Source organism: Cyprinus carpio, chromosome B7, assembly GCF_018340385.1.
Source record: "Cyprinus carpio isolate SPL01 chromosome B7, ASM1834038v1, whole genome shotgun sequence".
NCBI lineage: Eukaryota > Metazoa > Chordata > Actinopteri > Cypriniformes > Cyprinidae > Cyprinus > Cyprinus carpio.
This window is the reverse complement of record NC_056603.1, coordinates 11,420,039-11,442,935: the sequence shown is the minus strand read 5'-3', so window position 1 is coordinate 11,442,935 and position 22,897 is coordinate 11,420,039. Positions and strand designations below refer to the sequence as shown.

Genomic DNA, 22,897 nt, shown 5'->3' with positions numbered 1-22,897 from the left:
AAATTCTGCAAATTCTACTGTAACCGTGGTGTTGTAGCAGAAATTGCATCATTAATTTCAGGGTTTGTACAAGTTCAAACACTTTTCTATGAGTTTCAAGTATTCCACACAACTATTTCCAGCACTTTAACACTCCAGTGTAAATGTTATTTATAATGGGATGACCAAAATATAGTTTTGTGGTAAACAAACACTCATGTAAAATTAAGAAAATGCACCAAATAACCATTAAAACCAAGAGATGGCTTATTATTATTATTAGTCATTCATTTCCACCATTTGCTTAATATTTTGAAATGATAAAATCATTATATAAAATATAAAATTGTCAAGAAATCAAATATAGTCCAAGTTTTGAACTTTAAGTTAGACAAGTTACAAAACACCACTCTTTTCTTTAATTTGTGACTGAATCGCAGATCAAGAGTGTTCCTTTTATAATCACTAAAATTGTCGGTCGGTTCTGTATAATACCATAGAAGAATAATGGTAGAGTAAATTAATTTTCTATATAAAAATTATTAACTGTTGTTAATAAAAGTAAATTTCCATGCTTCCCAATGTGATTACCAAGAAGTAAACATTCCACCGAATGGGTGCTGTTTCTATCCCCAGGAGATTATAGGTACAAACATGCATTAAAATTAACTTTAAAGTATTATTAACATGTACTCCATGTGGCTAGATAATATGCATTTGCTAATTTTATCCTACAATCTCAATCCTGTTACTTCCAGCCCTGTTACTCATATACTAATTTATCCTATACTTATATATATAGTAACTGAGTAAAAGTAACAGGAGTGAGTAGTGTCATCAGATTTATTAATGTAAATATTAGGCTACATCTATATTAATCTAGATAAATTTGAAAATTCATATTTTTCTCAATATTTTGGCCTCTGTCCACACTGAGAAAATGTTTTTGCCCAGAAAAAAAACCTATGGTTGTTCCTGTATTGTTGGTTTATATTACATTCCTGCAAAATTTCTGCCCTGTGGCAATTATGTATTAGACTCATATGGAATGGCATGTGTGAGTGTGAGCTGCGATATAAGAAAACAATATCCACAGAACAACTGAACAGATATTATTTGTTAAGTTTTTTTTAAAGTTATTATTTTTAATAGCGATTTTAATTTAATATTTATTCAAAATTAATATATTATATTATATTTTAGCTCATAATCCATCCTTTACCCCTAAACATGACCCTAACAAAAACCTCTGCAGACCACTAGATTGAAATAGAAACATGATTTGGCCTTTTTTAGCAGTGAGATCAGCTCGCTAGTCAATGTTCAACACTTTCACTTATCAGTGCGGCATTAACACCTCACATGTGTAGTCAAATCTGTATACTAATATAATGGAAACTCATTCTTGTTACCCTGTTTCATTCCTGTTACTAAATAGTTTTTTCTTTAAAAAATAAAGTTAAAACACAATTTTTTAAATTAAGTTTGGTCCAAAATTTATCCCATTGTTTAATAAATTGCATCATAGAAAATTGCTAAGTTTGAGCTTTGATTTGCCTTTAAACTGAAAAAAAAAAATAAAAAAAAAAAAGAAAAAATACAACAAAAAAAAAAAACTATTTATATAATCAATATATAAAATAAACTATAAAAATAACCATTAAACCAACCATTACCATTAAACCAAAAAAAACTTTAAAATAAAAACCACAAGGACTGAGAAAAATGCATCCAACTTCTAATAAAAAATTGTGTAAAAAATTAAATAGAATTACCCGCGACAGACCAATACATATTTTGAATAGTTAAATATGTGTATTACTAGATTCAGTTTTTAAAAATTATTATTATTATTTATTTATTAAGCCTTTTTGATGCCTCAATCCCGCTGATTTAAAATCCAGCAATCAAATAACTCCTAGATTTATTTTCATATTTTCCACGACTCACACATGCATGAAATGCCCCAGTGCAGCAGGCAAGCTTGGAATATGGAGTATGGTATTGCATTATATTGATTTTGTCAGGAAAAAGTTGAGTAAGTTGTGGCTGTACTTTACTCTGGCATTACATCCCACCCACATCCCTCTGATCTGCATGTGGTACATTATATTACTATAAAAAGGAAATTTACAAACTTACAAATTTCTTACAAACTTATGTGATTTAATAAAGTACATTATGAAATATAATCATATATGGGTGACGGAGAAATAACAATTAGTTCAAGCTACATATGACAATTAATGAGAATAATACAACACTTCTACTTGAATGTCACTATCACTCACTATTGAGTGTTTGTAATAACTTGACTGCGATCCAATGTGGATTTTGGTCAAATGATAAAGCAGAAATATGTTGTTAACAATATTATTTTAGTAATGAGTAATATTACATTCGCTTATTAATGCAAAAAAAAAACAGTAATTTTATGATTAAATTATATTTATTTTTAATACCCCACCCCTAGCGCTACCATATTCTGGCGCCACCATCTGTTGAATTAAGTTGCGCTGGTGCCACTGATCTCATATGCTAATAAAAACAGGTCTGGACCCCTGTAAGCTCTAATTATTACATGCACGCCTGCTGTAACGTGCGCTCGTAGCGTTGTTATAAAATAGGAGGCAGTGCTCCATGACGCAACAGTTTATATAAGCCAATAGAGAGCGCGATATGTAAATGAGCTCGTGTAAAGCAGGAAGTGCGGTTGCACCTATGTCTGTCCATAGATGAGCACTCAGCACTGCAGCCGAGGAGGGAAGAAAATGCTAGAAAGGACCACGGATAATGCAACGCTAAATAAACACACTGTGTCCTAATGACAGAGCACAAATCTACATTTGACCGATACAGGAAAACGGAGCTGTTTGTGATCGATACGAGGTATGATGTTTTCATCTGCATTGAATCGTTGCGTTTTTTTAATTGTGTGTGTGTGTGTGTGTGTTGGGTGTAGTCTCTTTTTCCTGCTTATTCTGATAATATAAATGCTATTCAGCTATTTTTAACATAACAGCCTGTATTGTCATGATAGCCTGGTGTTTAGTCTTGAGTAGAGCTGTCTTAAGTAGATATTTGTATATGTGTCATATATATACGTAACGTTATCCATCACAATAGTGTGAGTGTAAATGATGGGCAGATGATTGACATCTGCAGTGCCGCTTGTTTTCCGCAGACATGGATATCCACACTGTGTATGAATATAATAAGCACTGGATATGTCAGTTTGTGAGTGTGTTTTGAAGTAAAGCCAGATGCTGGGCCTGTTTCTGCAGGAATCATCTGCACACTGTCACGATCATCAAAATATCATCATGAAGTGTGTTTATATGCTTTACTTTAATATTACTCGTTGGTATTTAACATATTGATCATTTATGATCATAATCAATGGGTTGTAATCTTATGTCCGGGTCATTCTTCTGAAAGCGGTCAAGAGGATGTCCAGGTTATATATATAAATGAGATTTGGCACTATTACTTTGAAAATGAATCAGATTTTATCCCTCCATTCTCATTATTGTAATCCAAACTTGACTGATTGCTTTTAGTATTTCTATTATTTTTAATGATACGTCTTATTACATAATATGGTAGTTTTATTACTCCATTACAGTAAATGAATACTGTTATACAATGACTTTAAAATTGATATAAAGCAATGCAACAAATGCTACCATGATTCATAGGTGCTTTAAAATTCATATTTATTATAATCCTAAACGGGGTTAATTATAGTTAAATAAACTAAAACCTGATTTTTTTTTTGTTGTTACTTAAAGTAAAACAAATGACATCTGAAACAAACTAAAATATAATAATAATAAAAAAACAGAAATGCACAAGAAAATTAATAAACTAAAAATTAAATATATATATATATTAAATAACACAATAATAAATATACAGATAAAAGCAAAAATATAAAGTCTAATTAACATTTTTAATAAAACAGTAATACTATTTCATTAATGCAAAAAATAAAAATACAAAAAAATAAATAAAGTTATTATTATTATTTTTCCTTGATTTTGAAGTGAAATATGCCCTGGCTTTTTTCTGGATAGGTTTCATGAGAATCTCTGTATTTAAGCATAGCAGTTATTCACGAAGATTTAAATATGCATTGTATGAACATTATACAAATCCATATTTCATGACACTCATGTTTGAAAGTTAATTACCGACCTATTATGTAATCATGTTTGCTGTTAAAGTCAAACAGTACTGTATGTAATATATATTTTATTCGATTTCTCAAGATGATTCTTGCTCTCAAATAAATTTGTATGAGATTAGACAAATTTGGTTTGTCGTGGATTAACTTCATCAATGAAGTGAATTCTGTTGGCTGTAATTGTTTTGTAATGTACTGTTGCATTGATTTAATTAATTCAGATTAATTTCACAAAGCACAAACTCATGGATGGATACAAAAGAAGTCCAGTCTTCCTCATTTAATTAGGGGACACAATTCTCATGTAGTCCATTAAACTTCATGCATGTTAAAACAGAAATGAGCATGGTCTCGGAGAATCAAGTTGACAGGTGCATTTCCTCACAATTAAAAATTGAAGTCTTCTCTTGTTAGCCGGGCTGGATAACGTACACTGCCTTAACATTATCTAATTAAAATCAAGAATTTTATTTTTCATTTCATTTAGTTTAATGATTCTCTTAAACTTCCTCTTTATTTAGAAGCATGAGTCAGATTCAACACTTAAATGCTGTGAATTCTCTAGTCCTCATTTAATACATTAATGTCATGAAGAAACCTTATTGGGATCATTTGAGGAAAGCATTCAGTTCAACTGCTAATGCTAATAGATGAGTCTTAAAGCGATAGTTCACCCACAAATGAAAATTGTTATTATTAACTCACTTTAATGTCATTTCAGGCCTATATTTCTGTTTTAAAGAATGTCTGTCTTCTGAAGCCATATAATGAGATAGTCAACAAAAATCTGACTTGACAGCCATGGCAGTGTTATTTTAGTATCACTGAGATATTCTAATAGTTTTTATTATTATTTTAAATCATTTTTTTATTTTTCATCTTAATTTTAAGTTATATAAATTTTTAATTTTAATAATTTTAAATGTTTAAATGTCTATATAGTTTTTTTTTATTATTTTTTTTATTCCTTGTTTATTATATTTGTTTTATTGCATAAAGTTAACCTAAATCAAGCTGAGAATTTTTGTCTTGGCAACTGAAATTAAAGTAGTTTTTTTTGTATTAGATTTTACTTACAAAAATGTTTTTACTGGTTTTAGTTTTATAGATAAGTAAAATAACCCTGAGCCATTGTCACTTTTCACTTTCATTGTATGGAAAAGAGCAGCTTAGGCATTTTGTTATAAATAACTACTTTGTGTTCCACCAAAAAACTTTGAAAACTGCCATTTTGGGGTGAAATACTCTTTTAATATGCCACAAGTAGTTAGGTTATTAAAGGGATACTCCACCCCAAAATGAAAGTTTTGTCATTAATCACTCACCCCCATGTCTTTCCAAACCCGTAAAAGCTCCGTTCGTCTTCGGAACATAATTAAGATATTTTGGATGAAAACCGGGAGGCCTGTGACTGTCCCATAGACTGCCAAATAAATACCAGTGTCAAGGTATGAAAGTCGTCGTCAGAATACTCCATCTGCCATCAGACGTGCAATCTGGGTTATATGAAGCGATAGGAACACTTTTTGTAAGCGAAGAAAACTAAAATAACGACTTTATTCAACAATTCCTTTTATGGACCTTGACACTGTGACTTACTTGGCAGTCTATGGGACAGTCACAGGCCTCCCGGTTTTCATCCAAAATATCTTAAATTGTGTTCTGAAGATGAACGGAGCTTTTATTGGTTTGGAACGACATGGGGGTAAGTGATTAATGACAAAATTTTCATTTTGGGGTGGAGTGTCCCTTTAATATGGGCTTTGTACTTAACACTGTTAGTTTACGTAATCAATCTTATCTACTCTTATCGTTTCTGTTACGTGTAAGTGTAACCATTCCTTCTTTCCCTTCCTTAGAGAAATTGACCTGATCACTGTGACGCACAGTCCACACCCATAATATCAGACAATACAAGATCGCATTCCAAGACCCATTTAACTTACAAAGTAAGTGACTCCATCAGTTTCTGTTATCAGCTAACCACTTTATATTGTCTGACAGAACATTGCAATAGTTTAAACCAGATCTTGCTCATAGATACTAATGCCAAGTGATTTTCTAGAATGTGCTTTATTGTATTTTAGTTTACTGAAGCATTGCATCAGTCATCTGTTATTGTTTATTTTCAGCACAAATATGAGCACTCACGATTCTGAGGTGTACACGGTGGCGCCGGAGATGCCGGCGATGTTTGATGGCATGAAGTTGGCGGCGGTGGCCACAGTTCTCTATGTCATCGTCCGGTGTCTAAACTTGAAAAGTCCCACAGCTCCACCAGACCTCACTTACCAGGATACAACACTCAACCACTTCCTGCTCAAGTCCTGTCCTATTCTGACCAAAGAGTGAGTAGCACACTTCAGTTTATCATTTCACTGCACTTACTGTGTCTACTGAGTAAACCTCATCTCAGAATAGCTTAGAGGCTGTTCCTGAAGCTGTGCTGCTTTTAGAACATGGTTGCTAAGACTAATGCAGCGTTCCCAAAATCTCTTACATAAATATTCTCTACTGTTCTTTTACCGTTTTTTTTTTTTTTTTTTTTAAGCAGGAACAGTAAATTGATTAAAAGTAACAGTAAAGACATAATATTTATGTTACAGATGATTTCTGTTTCAAATAAATGCAGTTCTTTTGAACTTTATATTGACCAGAGAATCCTGAAAATATATTGCAGAACTGTTTTCAGCTGTTTCAGTGGTCTTGAAAATGACAAGAAAAGTTTCTTGAGAATGAAATCAGCATATTAGAATTATTTCTGAAGGATCATGTGACACTGAAGACTAGAGTAATGATGCTGAAAAATCAGCTTTGTCATCATAGGAATAAATCATATGTTCAAATATATTTAAATAGATTTTAAATTACAGTTTTAGTTATCAATAACAACACTGCACTGTACCTCAGTACTTTTTTTTTTTTTTTTTTTTTTTTTTGTAAAGGTCACTCCTCAAAAACACGAAATGTACAGGTGCAACCATCTAAACTATAATGCAAGGTAGGGAGAAGAGAAAACGGCATTGTCCCTCATACAAAATGAGCAATTTTGCATGAGTTCATCTGTTGTTTGGCTACAGCTTAGACACTTCTAAATGAAGTTTGAAAGTGTCAGAATTCACACTTTCTGGTAAAGTGCCATTACCACAGCACAGTGTTTAACATTACTTTCAAACATAAAGTTTAAACTTTAAAAACATGATAGGGTAATTTTATAGATGAAAAAAACCGTACAGTCTGTTTCCTGCAATGTGCTATAAAACACATACCAATCTGTTTATTAGTGGTATTTTGAATGCTTTTGTTGAATGCTTTTTGATACATTCTTGGAAGGTGTTTAATATACAATTTATTTTTTTTCATGAAAAATAGTCATTTCCATGCTCAGATTGCATGACAACAGTTTATGAAAACAGTGAGGTAATGCTTCAGGAGTTTATTGCTAGCTGTAACAACATATGGTTATTATACTGTTTACACTTGAGGCCAAGACAAAGCATGCCTTTTCAAAAACATCTGCAGAAATGTTTATATACCTGCACTGCCATTGTTAAGTGTGTAACACACATGACTGGCTAATTTATCAACCCTTTGTTATTCTTGGTTTCAATTCCACGTGATGGTTAACGTTCATTTTCTTGTATTAGATCACGATCTGCAATTAAAATGAGAAACGTTTCTTCTGGAGGCTGTTTTGCACACATTGACCTCAGAAGTTGTGATATGCATCGCATATGTCTGTTGCACAGTGTGGGTGGGTGTTTCTTTTGTAATCCAAAGTGACTCCCGGCTGGTTATGTAATCATCATTTTCCAGTACATCTACTACACTAGGGGCCAAGAGATCAATCGAGACACACAGCCCATTTTCTGTACATCCTTATCTCCTTGGTGGCACAATTAACTTTTCCCATGTTTGTTTTGCTGGAGGATTTTCCAGTAAAATGGCTTTTAAGAAAACAAGCACTTTAGAGCATTCAGAGTTTGAAGATCTGAAGGTTATTTTGTCAAGCACTGATAATAGTCGCTCATGCCTGTGATGATGCATTGTGGGTCTGGACTTTGGAGCATTATTAGGCGTGTCACACCAACGCGGCTCTGCCGCTGCGTGCTGCGTTTTTTTTTTTTTTTTTTTTATTATCTTTTATGCTTGCGGATGACTGCAGCTCAATCAACAAAGAGAGGAATGGCTAAAGATGCAGTACAGGGAACAAAAAAAAAAGCCTGATTCCAGTCGGTTCTGTTGTTAGTCAAGTAATGCTTAAGCCTCGTTTGTCAACATTCCAGAGATGCACCTGGTTTTTTTTATAGCAAGTTTGCATTGTGTTGATGTTTGTGTTGCTTAATTTATCTGCTCTAGGGTTTTCTGATCTCAACTCACCTCAAATGACATGTTTTTTATGGTAAAGCTCTTTGCACTGATCCTCTTGTCTTCTTATTTGACCGTGTCATTGTGAGCAGATTAAACCAGGTCAGCTTTCATTCCTTACATCTCATAACCGATATTTTAAGGATAATCACATGTAATAGTCACTGGTGATGTAGCTACGCTTGAGGTTATTTCGTGAGAGTATGTTATGTAAAACCCAAGGAGCTGTGGAATAGATCACAGTGACAGTGAGAAGGGAATGAAGGCACTCTGTGGATTTTGTTTGCTTCTGTTTTTAGGCTCACTTTGTGCAAACGAACGTTGTTTAAGTGGTCTGGATGTCTAAGTGATTTATTTTTTTTTAGGGAATGTTACAGCTCAAAATGGACAGTGAATTATGTGTCAAAACTAGTGCTGTCAAAAGATGAATCACTAATAATCGCGATTAATCGCATGCAAAATAAAATTTTACAAAATGTGTGTGTACTGTGTGTGTATAAATACACACACTTGCATGTATACATTTTGAAAATATTTACACACATTACACCTGCTATCCACATATAAACACACACATCCCCCTCCACATCCACACCCCAACCCCCGCCTCCCGCTCCTGCCGATGTCATCGGCCATCGCGATGTTTCACTGTAGACATCGTCCGATGCCAAATTTGTAGACATCGCCCAACCCTAGAATGAACATCCATAGTGTGAATTTTACAGAAATTATCCAACATAAAATGTTGTTTCTAAAGGCATTTTTAATAGGCTGTTAAATAATTGTTTGATATTCTAGGTACATTCCTCCTCTACTATGGGGTAAAAGTGGTCATCTGCAGACGGCCCTCTATGGAAAGTTGGGTCGGGTCAGTTCACCGCACCCATTCGGCCTGCGCAAGTATCTGCCCATGCAGGATGGAGCCACGGCAACTTTTGACCTCTTTGAACCTCTGGCTGATCATCAGTCCGGAGGTCAGTGCCACGTAGTTGGGTTTATTTAGTCTTAACTAGAGCGTAACACTACACTCCTGTGTGGAAACCTGATAAATGACAGTCTGTCATTCAGGTTCAAGGAGGGAAGTATCATTTAAATGATTTAAAAAGTTTGCTTGATCATCATTCTGAAGAAGAGGGATTAATTACAGGAATGCTTATCTATATGAAATGCCATTTTGCTTTTATGTAATGTGACCTTTTTAGTGAAAGCTTATTTACACTATGAAATAAAAATATTAAAAAGATCATAGAAAAAAAGGTAATACAATAGATAATTAGTCTGTAATTATTAACAATATTATTGTTTTTGGTATTGTTGTACTATATTACTAATAAATACCTTTTTTATTTTCTTATATTGTGGCTTAAACAATAAAAGTAGAATTGTGATTTGTAAAGTCAGAATTCTGAGAAAAAGTCCAAATTTCAAGATGACGTCAGATTTGTGAGGAAATTACAATTGTGAGAGAAAAAAATCTGAAATGCAGGATAAAAAAGATGCAGTTTTGCATAAAAAAGAATTTTCAACTTGAAAAAAGCTGGTTTAGAGAAAAGTCACATTTAAAATTAAAATTATTAATGGCAATTATGACAAAGACATTTTAATAATTTGGAATAACAAACCAAAGAACTGCTCAAAATAAGACCATGGATGTTTTTAAGAGTCAATTTTGAGATAAACATAGCACAGAAAATAACAGAAAAAATGTAATTGAAATAAATACATGCATCTTCCGTACTGTTGCAATGTCAGTGTGTTGGAAAGTAGAACTTTTGCAGCTATGTTGTTATACAGTACAAACTATGTATTTTGCATTTGCTTGCTCTAAGCAAATATTGTGACACATTACCTGGAAAAGAAAAGATAAACAGTATGATAATGTTGAGCAACTCAAACATTTGTCTGCGTACTTTGCATTCATCTGTCTATGTGTGAAATGGCTTCCATAGCAGGTGCTCTTAATGTTTTGTGTTGGTTTGACAGAGGACGTCACCATGGTCATCTGTCCTGGCATTGGGAACCACAGTGAAAAGCACTATATCCGCACGTTTGTGGACCATTCACAGAAACAGGGCTACCGCTGTGCTGTGCTCAATCACCTCGGGGCCTTGCCGAACATTGAGCTTACCTCTCCTCGCATGTTCACCTATGGTACGAAACGTGTATAGATTATGAGTTTATTCATATTTTTAAAGGGATACAGTGAATGAATTGGGAACTTTTCAGTTTATTGAATAAAGCAATAATCCATGCAAGCATGTATCTTTTACATTGTGTAAATCATGTGTTTGGTCATAATTTAAAATCGTAAAGCCACACCTCTGCTGTCAATACATACATCTATATATTATTTTATTTTATTTATTTATTTTTATCAGTTTTTATGTTCTCAGATGCCATTTTAATGTGGTTTATCATGTTTTATTTTATATTTTATCAGATTTAGATAATTTATAGATGTAAATATTCATTTTATAATGCTGAACTAGTCACTTTTGGTGACTAGTCAACTTCATGTTCTGTTTTAACGTTTTGCTGTTTTTGTTTCTCTCCATAGGTTGTACATGGGAGTTTGCAGCAATGGTGGGTTTCATCAAAAAGACATACCCCCAGAGCAAACTTATTGTCGTAGGCTTCAGTCTGGGGGGAAATATCGTGTGCAAGTTCCTCGGAGAGAACCGAACCAACCAGGAGCGGGTTCTGTGCTGTGTGAGCGTGTGCCAGGGCTACAGTGCACTAAGGTGAGCCACTCTGTTCCCAGACAGAAGCTACATAATACCTGATGTTGCTCCAGAGGGAGTGCGACAGGGATCCATGAAGCCATGGGCGTACTGATCAGATAAAAATGCTGCCAGCTTGATGGACCAAGATGGACCATTTATCACTGCTGACAGTGTGTACATTGTAGTTAGTGATTTAAAATGCACAGATGGTCTCAGTATTGTGTCCACCTGCTTCCTCCGCTTGACATTTGCATGTTGCATGAAACTCGAGCAAAGTAAACACTCTGTTTGTACATTTGTATAAGCATATCTCTGTTAGCTAAAATAGTGCTTACCTGATGGTACGGCATAAACAGTGCATAAACAATTTCTAGGGCATGTTCGGATCCTCCCAAAGGAAGTCAAGTGTTAAACACCTTTATTTCAACACATTAGATTTTGACATTTGACTACAAAAATTCAACAGTAGGCCATTCTAGTGAGCTCTCCAAAGCCAAAGAACTGTTGTTAGTTATTAGTTTACTATAGATAAGTTCTTGAGATATGTATATCTAATTTGACATTTGGCTTACTATGGTAGAGCCAAAAAAAAGAGATTGCTCACTTTGCACACTGGCTGTAAGGATGTTGACATGTCAACATTAAGGAGCACCACAGCAACAGCTCTAACAAACTCACATCTCGCATCGCTGTCAGTGGATAAGCATGTGATGTGGGTTTCAGTGCAGAAGCAGCTCTGGAATGCAGTGGATGAGTTTGGGCTTCAGTAAATCTAAAGCCACACCTTTGCTGTCTGTGCTGTTTGCCAGCGGCTCTGCTGGGTTTTGTGAAGCACGTCGGCACACTTGGCACTGCCGTCAGTGTGTTGCCAAACAGTCGAGCTCTGCCTTCAGACAGGATTACTGAATCTATAAAGCATCTGCGAATCTGCTCTGCCTGATTATCTGACAGATTGTTATATTCAAGATCCCTTTTATTGCACCTTATGAATTTAGCTGGAATTTATGTTACAGGGCTCATACATATCATAATTTTTTATAGTTTTGATATTGTTTTATGTTAAAAGTGTACTTTTTTTTTTTCATTTATTTTTTTATGCCCATTTTCTCTCTGCCCCTGAAGGCTTCTATACATTATTTATATATATGGATTAAAAAAAGATTTGTAAAAATTAATTATATTATCAATCTGTCTGTCTGTCTGTCTTTTATATATGCAATTATAAATATGATATTCATGAACCCTTTAATGTCAATTCCAGCTAAATTCATAAGATGCATTATAAAGGATCTTGACTACAATAATCTGGCATATAAAAATAAATACAATTTAAATAGAATTTCAATAGAATATCATTTTTCGGCACAACATACATACAATATGCATATATATTAATGGTAACATTTTATATCATTTATAAAAACTTTAAAACATTTGTCAAAAGTAAATAAAAAGCATACAATACATTTAAATATATAAATAAATTTAAGGAGTAAATATATAAAAATATTTCATAGAAATAAAACATTTTCTGAATATATGACTGTATAGATTTTTATTTACTTTTAAAACTATTGTTTCAAAGTGAATTTAGTCATCATAACATTACAAACATTAAACATATGAAAGACAGATTTTATGTAGTTTAAATAGCATTGAAAACATCCTTTTGTGTGTGTGTGTGTTTCAGGGCTCAAGAGACATTTCTGCAGTGGGACCAGTGCCGTCGTTTCTATAACTTCCTGATGGCCGACAACATGAAGAAGATCATTTTGTCCCACAGGTACTGTTGATCTTGTCCTCAGCGGTGAATCCGACAGATGTCGGTGGGAGTGGTGTTGAGTGGCCGGCTGTGATATTCACTCTTCTGCTGAAACTGTTTTGAGCTCATGTGTTCTTTTGCAATCAAGCCATTAGGAGACCTCAGAATAACTTACACTAGTGCTTTCTCTGATGACACAAAAACAAGATAAATTTACTATCTTCTGAGTGGTAAGAGAATATATATCTAACTACTGAGCTGTCAATTTAACAGAGTCAGCGAATCGTTGTATTTTGTGGTTTAACAGGGGCGCGTTATTCGGAGGGGGCTCCACTAAAATGGTGGATGCGGATCTGAGCCGGCTCTACACTGCCACATCTCTCATGCAGATCGATGACAACATCATGAGGTGAGTGCAGGGAAATGGCTAAATGTGTTTTTTTTAATTCTCTTGTAAACCAGACGCAAGACACATTTTGTGATTTGTAATTGACCACACAGTGAATGAATAGTGTGTACTATTTTTTTTAGGAGTTATTTTAAATCATGTTCTCCGAAAATAAATCTTCCTTTAGCCTTGTCAAAGATTTTGTGCTTTTATAAAATACTAGGGATGCACCGATACCAATTTTTTTCAGATCTGATCTGATATAGCGGTGTTACAAAATATTGGTACACATGAGTATCGCGGTATTTTGTTTGGCGATTCTGTATCGATTCTCAAAAACGCAATATCGATATTTTTTAAAAACAAATGTATATAAGATTCAAGGCAGTGTTTTTGTTTTGAGTTTATATCCCGACCGCTATATAGCAGTCTTCTTACCTTTGAACCTAAAACAATGTCAACGTGTGTGTTCCGCTCCTGCAAGGTTTGTCCAGTCACACCCACTCCCGCAAACATTTTAATATTACATATTATTTTCACGTAACAGGGAGCCGCTATCAATGGGGAGTATTTAAATCTCATTTGAATGAACGATTGCGCTGTTCACATTCACTTTCAATTTCGCGATCACATGCACTGGTGTAAAAGGAGCGCATCTTATGATATAAGATATTTGTCAATGAGCTCCGTATCTGTTGAGTAGCAAATCCTCACCGTGGTCTAGTAGGTCATCCCTCCTCTCAACCCATGATCAGTCAAATCTGACTCCTGCAAGCACTTAGTTGTTCCCCCTTTACTCGTACTGCTCAAAAAGTGGTTCAGTAGCGTGGAATGTTTCAGGGACAGATTAATGCAAATACAAATCCCACTGTGTTCTGGTTAATATATATATATAGATAGATAGATGTATCCCAATATATCGTCTTGCTTACAGTATCGCAACATATCATAACTCAACCCCTGTATTCGTGATATGTATCATATTGCCAGATTCTGGCCAATACACAGCCCTAATCCAATACCAAAAATTCTGAGTATCGGCCGATTCCGATACCAGTACTGTTTTTTGTTTATAATCAATGTAGAATTTTTATACCTGAGTGTGTTGACCTGATCATCACTGTATATCATATCATCACAGTGATTATATTTATATTTAATATATAGTTATTATGCATTTCAGTTTTAGTTACTTTAGTACTTCAGGTTAAACTGATAAAATGAGAAACGTTGCATTAGCAACTGGTTGAAATAGAATATATATTTTTTTTTGTTTAGCTAACATGTTTCATTTGTTTTTATGGTGTTAGTTAATGAAAATAGCCCTGTAGCTAACATTAAGTTACAATGAACGATGCATTTACTTATCAAGTTTAATATGTTCTTTAAATGAACAGTAATGTATTCTGAACAATGATTAACAACATAAAGAGTAGTAAATTTATAAATTAACTAAGAATAATAAAATATGTAAAATAAAAAAGCTCATTATCAGTTCTTCATATCTGATGGTAATGTTTTAAATTTGTAAATTCTGATAATTTTTATTTACATGCAAGTTCAGTAGAAAAGTTTCCACGTGCTGTATGTTAGCAGGCAGTGTATTTCTAGTATAGCAAGTTGTCAATTTGTTTTCTAGAAAATTCCATGGGCACAACTCTCTGAAGGAGTACTACGAGAAGGAGAGCTGTGTTCATTACATTCATAATGTGAGTAAAAGAAGATTGCTATTTAGTGAATAGCTTTAGAGAGTCTATAAGGAAATACTGTTATCTATGTGGTGACATCCTGTTTATGACTCTAGTTCTTCTCTCTGTGTTGTAGATAAATGTGCCTCTGCTGCTGGTGAACTCCGGTGACGATCCGCTTGTGCACAACTCACTGCTCACCATTCCTCGCACACTCGCAGGTATAGCAACCATCCGAGTTTCATGCGAGTGTATTATACAAAATGATGAATTGAATCCATCCTCAACTACATTTTTACATTTTCCAAAGAAAATGTGATTGTTGCTTGACTGTGGTCTATGAATATATGAAAAAATCACAAAAGATTGATTGCTTAATAAAGTAACAGACTGAAATAAATATATAATGTATTGCATAATTAATTAATTAATTAATTTTTTGGTGTGCAAATTCCATGTATTCCTTCAGTATATATATATACATTGGATCAAAGCACCCAACAAATACTTGAATGCACATGATTGCATGGAGCTGTAAGGCTGGAGTTTGTTTGAGCAATAGTGAAAGTTTTGTTTGCCTTAAAGACATCACCTAATAGTGCTTTTTTCCATTTGAAACCTTTTTTTTTTTGTAGTCTTTTCTCTCCACTTCTCCTACCACTTCAGCACGCCTACAGCCTATTTCCACATTAGGCAATAACCCCATATGCCAAAAACAACCAGAATTCCTCCAGAGCCCCACATAGATGTGCACCAGCATGCATCTGGCATTCATGAGATCATTATTTGTTCAAACACACACACACACACACACACACACACACACACATATATACACAATATAAAATGTGTGTGTGCGTGTGTGTATGTGTATGTACGTGTGTGTGTGAATGTATATATGTGTGTATGTGTGTGTGTGTGTGTATGTATATTAGTGGTGTAAAAGGCGCCGGTGTGAAGTTACCAAAAAGGCGATTAAAGCTGCCTTAAAACTGTGCATGCATGTAATATATTTTATATAAGTCGCATTTAAGGACATGTCTCTGAAATGGTTTTCAAAGCTGTTCTGGAGCTGCCCAGCACTGTCTCTAACCAGATTTAATTCGTCAGCTCATTAATAGAGACATTAAGACCTGAAGTGGGTCAGAAAAGGTAAAAAGAACAGAGAGAAAATATGATGCATGTCAGATCCATGTCACGTTCAGCAGCGACAGCTATTAAAGTAATAGCAGGCAGAATAATTAATAACCAGCTGCTGTGATGTCTATTAATCAAAGGACAAAGAAAGAAAGAGGAAAAAAAAAACTTTTATAGCTTTAAGGATTCATCTATATTTAATTTAGAATTTAGTATTTGATAACTTCAAATTCAGTTTTTGTATATTTCTGCTGAAGGGCATGAAGGGCACCGGTAAATATGACATTTATTATAATGGGTTTATGTGAAGATTGTTTTAAGTTCACTTAAATTAAAAGTTATTTTTTTAAAGTTTAATAGCTGTTAAAATTGATAGCTCTCAATTATACTGTAATGTTGAATGGCTATAATCAATGGTTAAATATTAGGAGGGGGGGCAATTTTATAGAGAAATCAGGTATCATTGATACTGGCCTTCAGTCATAAAAAAAGATGCCATTAAACAAATATAAAAAATTTACCGTCTTTGTTGTTTGTACATTAATTTGAAGATTGAATATGAAATTATTGCAATATAAAAGTTTATTTAAAAACTTTAATGTTAGGTAGGATTAATCGCGATTAATTTCAGAAAAGTGTGCGATTTAGTTAATTTTTATGAATCGATTGACTGCGCTATGTGTGTGTGTGTATATATATATATATATATATATATATATATATATATATATATATATATATATATATATATATATATATATATATATATATATATATATATATATATATATATATATATATTAGGGATGTGACGAGATCTCAAAAGATTGAAGGGTGATTCTCAAAAATCTTTATTTTCTGCAAGCTTTTTCAAGATAAATTTAGATGTCTTTCCAAAAAAGGAAACTCCAAGAGGACACCAAAGAACCAAATGATATAAGGAGCCCATATAAGCACATATGAAAGAAAAATCCAAAAAGAAAATTAGAGCTTTTTTTTTTTACATTTTAGAGAAGCCAAGTTGTGATACAGAACAGGACCACATGGAGACCAACCGCCTGCTGACTGCATATCTATTACAGTACACACAGATCCATTCAGAATAACTAAACAGCAACATACACATGACGAATCAAAGCATTATCGTGAATGTGTGTGGAAACAACGTGAATGTACAGAAGTGTCTGTGGCTTTGCATAAATACAATGTGCGATCAGTGCGTCAAGACCACTCATACACACATTATTATAATGGACTCGCGTGCTTACTGTACGACTCCTGTACGCCACCGCAATCGCCTTTACCTTAATTGCAGCCTTCATCCATCAAAACTTTACTAGCGAGACTGGTTATCCAGTCGAGAAAACGTAGTTTGAGTCTCATCTGGCCAAACAGGAGTGGGATGTTGACAATCCGTTCAGTCTGTACTTCACACAGCGCGCAACTGTGAGAGCTCGCGCTCTTCAGAGACAATCACAGAATATGACAGAGCTCGTGTTTAAAAGTGAAACACGCTGGAATGAAAAATTCACTGAAAACACAACGAGTCTCTGTTCTCTCTGCAATCGCTGATGTAATCAGCCTGGACTCCTTCTTATTAGCGCTGTTTTGGACAGATTTTTTGAATGCGTTCACTTACTGGATCATTGGACTGAAAACTTTCCTGGAGTTTAGCGGCTTAAAATGATCTAATCGCAAGCAGAGAAGCAAAATTGGGTTAAAGGGTTAGAATAGAAATTGTGCTTCAGTAATTTTGCGTTAATTGCATTATTTTTAATTATTTTAACGTGTTAAGGATTGTAAAATTAATCACATGCGCTAAGGCGTTAACGATTACAGCCCTAATATATATATATAAATCATAATGTGTCCATGCAAAAAAAAGTCATGCAAACTATGACAAACTCTGAGTGTTGGACTCGAGCGGTTTTAATACTCTTGCAGTGTTGACCTTTTATAGTTGCTCAGTGGCAGTGTGTCAGGAGGATGTCAGCATCTGGTGTGCAGTGGAAACCTGAATGTTTTGTTGTTCGTGTGATAAGTTGTAAAGATTGATAAACATGACTTCTTCAAAGGAAGTGTAGCAATCAGTTGCAACAGACAAAGTCTTGGCTGTATGACGATATATATTTTGCAGTTGTAAAAATGGTAGATTTTGCTGCAGCTCTCAAGATATATTTGCACCGCTATCAGTGAGCAGCACAATAAGAGCAACCGTAAACAAGTCATTTATTTTCCCCTTATGTTATTTTGGTATTCTTTTTATACTATTGTAGTTTTCATACTATATTGTTTTTTTTTTTAACTCAAATTTTTAGAAATTTTGTTATGTGCTTTGACATTTTTAATATATTTATTTTATTTTAGAATTTTTATTTTAGTTCAGTAATTTTAGTGCTTTAACTTAAATTTAGGCAATATTATTTTTTCACTATATTAGTCAAACAATGTAGGCAATTTTTTATTTTTTTTTTATCCAGCTTTATTTGAGATAACAAAAAACGAATAGTTTTAGCTCTAATAACAAACACTAGCTGACTGCATTCGCAGTTGTGAGTTATAAATTAAGAATTTTGAAATATATAAATTGCAGTTCTGAGAGGGGGAAAAAAAAGTCATTCTTTTTGAGAAAAGTCAGAATTTTGAGAAAAAAAATGTCAGAATTGTAAGAGAAAAAAAGTTACTTTTTTTTTTTTTTTTTTTTTCAGTGGCAGAAATGGTCTCCCATGATATGTATTTGAGTTTTGCAATTAGTCACTTGTATTACAACTCTGAGATTGGTTGGTTCATTTTCACCTTCCAGAAAAGAAAGAAAACGTGATCTTCGCTCTGACGCTGCACGGTGGACACCTGGGTTTCTTCGAGGGCGCTGTGCTGTTCCCTCAGCCCCTCACCTGGATGGACAAGGTCATTGTGGGCTACGCAAATGCCATCTGCCAGTGGGAGAAACAGAAACCACCGTGCCAAAGTCAAGGCGCCCATTCCATCGAAACCAAATGCCAAGACAGTAAATCCTAACCGAGCCCATCTCCGTTTCACCTCCACGCGACATTTCCACCACGCACACAAGGGGTCGGACCACCATCTTCAAGCGTTCACTGTCAGTGGGAATATTTGTTTCTCTTTTTATCATGGTTTTCAACATGAATCGTAATGACTTTCCACGGGAGAAAACAATGCCACTCGATGACCAAAAAAACTATCAAATCACCTGTGTGTAGCGAGGGCAACTTTTCACATTTACTGTAGTTTGTAGTTATTTCAGTACAACCAGTATCTCTTGCTCTCTAATTAGGACACTGAAAACTGAAAGTTTATCACTGCTAAACAGGATCTAGCAGAGCTGGGTGAATCTCACAAAAATCAAAGTCAAAATGTATTTTTGGATGATATTAAAAGATAATATTTTGCATACATTAAACAAAGCGTACTTTTGAGACAATTAAAATATTCAGCATTTTAATTCAAATATAAGCACTTTTCTTTTCCCCTTTTTTGGTTTTGGTTTTATTTTAGGCCATTTTCTGTAAACTTCAGTTATTTTGGGGGGATATTTTCCTTTATTTCAGTGGTGAGCCTCATGCTTTTACTGTGTTGCACTAACAAAATGCTGTAATACAATAAATCAACATTAATGAAAGGCAGTGCAACAAAAAATACCTTTATTATAAATAAACAATAATAAATAATTTTCACATTATTTTAAGATAATGAGAATTGCATGATTTTCTCAATGCACAAATGTAATAAGCTTAATTTTTCAACTAAAATAAATCCCTTCTTTCATTGGTTTTTGGATTGAAATATGATCTAGACATGTTCTTGACCGGTTTTTGTGAGATTCACCCAGTTGGCTTATTAAAACGACACACGAACCTTACTGTACATAACACATGAGTTTATGGAAAGTGAATGTTATGCAGGCACTATGTGCTTATTGATATGACTGGTGCGCTGTTTGAGTGAATATTGTCATTTGATATTTGAGTTTTCCGGTCTGGTAACCGTTTAAGCACAGACTAGAATTCATGTCACTCCTATTTTAAAACTAGCTAGACCTTGTCAAGTATACCATAGTGTGACACTTCATTATTCATGAAGCCTTGTCGGTTGAATCTAAGTCACATTCCTAGTCGATGCATTTTTGTTTAGCACTTTTATATGACATTTTCCTGTACGATCTGAGACTAGCCGACAACGTTAAATCTAGAAATGAGAAAGGACAAGAGGGAGAGAGGAAGCCTTGAATGAACTCCATGATCCCTCGTGATTACCAAAACATCCCACAAGCACTACGACCCAGTTTAAGATGACAAATCCCATTCCGCTGAAGAGCAGCACAAGCTGTTGCTGCAGTATTGACTGGTGTTTGTGGAAAACCATTGAAGTTGGTAGATCTCTAGATTGTGTAACGTGTTATTTTGGGATCCAGTGGGAGACATTTCACTTCATGGTGCACGTCTGTGAAAATTGGTTACTTAAAGGGATTTGTGCTGTAGTATCCTTTAAGGTTTTTTTCTTTATGTTGTTCATTTTCATTTTGCTGTTTTGTGCAATTACTTGATGCATTTATGTTTCTTTACTGTCAGAATCAAGACTTGTCTGAAATGGCACTGATCTTGTTACCCATTAAAAGAATCTAATGCAGAGGGGAAAATATATCAGTTTAAATTTGAAGGGAACAAAGGCTTGTGTGGACTCAAAAAACAAAACTTTAACGCGGCACTTTAGTGCAGTTAGACTTGCTTTGTTTCAGGGAAGCTGTCATACATATAAATCTCACAAAATGGCTAGGTAATATTTCACCAAAAAAAAAGTAATTTGTTCTTTTTTTTGTACATTTTGACATTGTTTTCATGACAATTTAGGCATGGTTTTCTTCCCACTTTACTTTATATTTCTCAGTAAATCTCCAAAAGTTATATACAAATAATCTTCATCATAATAATTCATGTTTTTTTTTTTTTTTTTTTTTTTTTTTTTTATGAAATATTATTCTGCCACGTCTGGACATGTTTTGAGATTCTGTAATCTTTTTATTAATTTATTATCATGCTGCAGCTGTGGAAGAAAATGTATTATTTGCATTTCCAAGGGAAAAAAACTGAACAAGCCACTCGATGACCAAAAAAAAATAAAAAATAAAAAATAATAAAAATCCCTATAATCCCTTTTTTTTTTTACCGGTTATCAGTTTGAAAGATGCCCCCTGTGGGATATGAGGTGTAAAAGCACTGAGGTAAATGTTAACTTTCACACTCAACTGGAAGAGTTTATAAAATCCCATTCAGAGATTTAGTATTTGTTGGTTGCTAGAAAGAGAGTTTACCTCCCCTCTGTTAGGTTTTGTTCTGTGTTGTAAGTCTCTGTATTTAGTGAAACTATTCTTGTCTTATTTCTTGAATCTTTGGAAAACGGTGTTGTAAACGTGAGTCTGAAAGCTCCCGGCTGGGTTTCAGTGTTTGGCTGTTTCCGGCGATTGAATCTATTTGGCCTTTTGCTGTAAATCAATCCAGTTTGCCTTTCAGAATGTCTCCCACTTACTTTTTGCACAGAAAACACGGGCTTATGTTGTACATCTTCTACAAACATTAACCAAAATGTAGTTTGTTTTTGTGTTTTACATTAATTTCAATGTTATTTTTGTTCTCTTATGTACAAAAGTATGATTGTAAATGGGTGTATGTGAATGTTTGCATCATATCACACTTCTGAAAACTACCAACAAACTTGCTTTGGCAGGTAAAAAGATAAATGTGTTTAGTTGTTATATAATGATGGTTTATGGAAACTTTCATGTGTTTGACGATCAGCAATAACGCTTTGAATTTTTTTCTCTTTTTCTCCACGCCAAACTGAGACGAATAGCTCACAGAAAATATTGTGTCAAATGGAATTTAGAGAAAATGTATTCATGCTGCAGTCACAAATAGGAATTATAAAAGGAAAGGGAAAGGCTATATGTATTAATAAAATGCAGAATATAGAGTAGAATAATCACAAAGCTTTGAGACTGACCCTGCCCAATTGTCACTGTAATCTCACTTTAGGGATTATTCACTGAAGATCATCGAATCTGTTCCTGCTATTCAGACCCACATCCTCATCACGGTTTATTGTGTTTGGTGGCTGGTTTTTGAATGTGTCATTTTTCATGACCTCAAAACCCCATGCAGCATAATATCGCAATCACTGCTGTGTTTTTGTTTTGGAAAACCAATGGTGTGTGATCGAAAAATGTATTATTACAAGAATGGTTATTGTGTTCCAGAAATAAATTATTTTCTTGTTTAAAAAAATAAATTGCTGTTACGTGATTTTTCTCCAGTAGAGATATCTTTTATTAGGGATATTTTTTATTATTTTTTTTAATTTTGATTTTTCTTCTTTTAAATATGTCGGTATACACTCTTTCAGCCAAACGACATTACAAGTTAGTGTGTGTGTGTGTGTATATATATACATATATATATATACATATACATATACACAGTACAGGTCAAAAGTTTGGAAACATTACTATTTTTAATGTTTTTGAAAGAAGTTTCTTCTGCTCATCAAGCCTGCATTTATTTGATCAAAAATACAGAAAAAAAAAATGTAATATTGTGATATATTATTACAATTTAAAATAATTGTTTTTAAATTTATTATACTTTAAATTAT

The 22,897-nt window shown here is 33.9% G+C and overlaps 1 protein-coding gene across 1 annotated transcript; it reads left to right on the top strand.

Annotated features, from left to right (window-relative positions):
• The first annotated feature begins 2,642 nt into the window (after positions 1-2,642).
• LOC109061831 (monoacylglycerol lipase ABHD2) lies at positions 2,643-22,534 on the top strand. The gene is made up of 11 exons (XM_042727247.1): positions 2,643-2,868; positions 6,025-6,114; positions 6,298-6,513; positions 9,332-9,507; positions 10,517-10,684; positions 11,091-11,274; positions 12,947-13,039; positions 13,326-13,427; positions 15,046-15,115; positions 15,231-15,315; positions 19,035-22,534. Exons 3-11 carry the CDS (start codon positions 6,305-6,307, stop codon positions 19,247-19,249), a joined length of 1,302 nt encoding a protein of 433 aa, XP_042583181.1. The 5' UTR covers positions 2,643-2,868; positions 6,025-6,114; positions 6,298-6,304; the 3' UTR covers positions 19,250-22,534.
• The last annotated feature ends 363 nt before the right edge of the window (positions 22,535-22,897 follow it).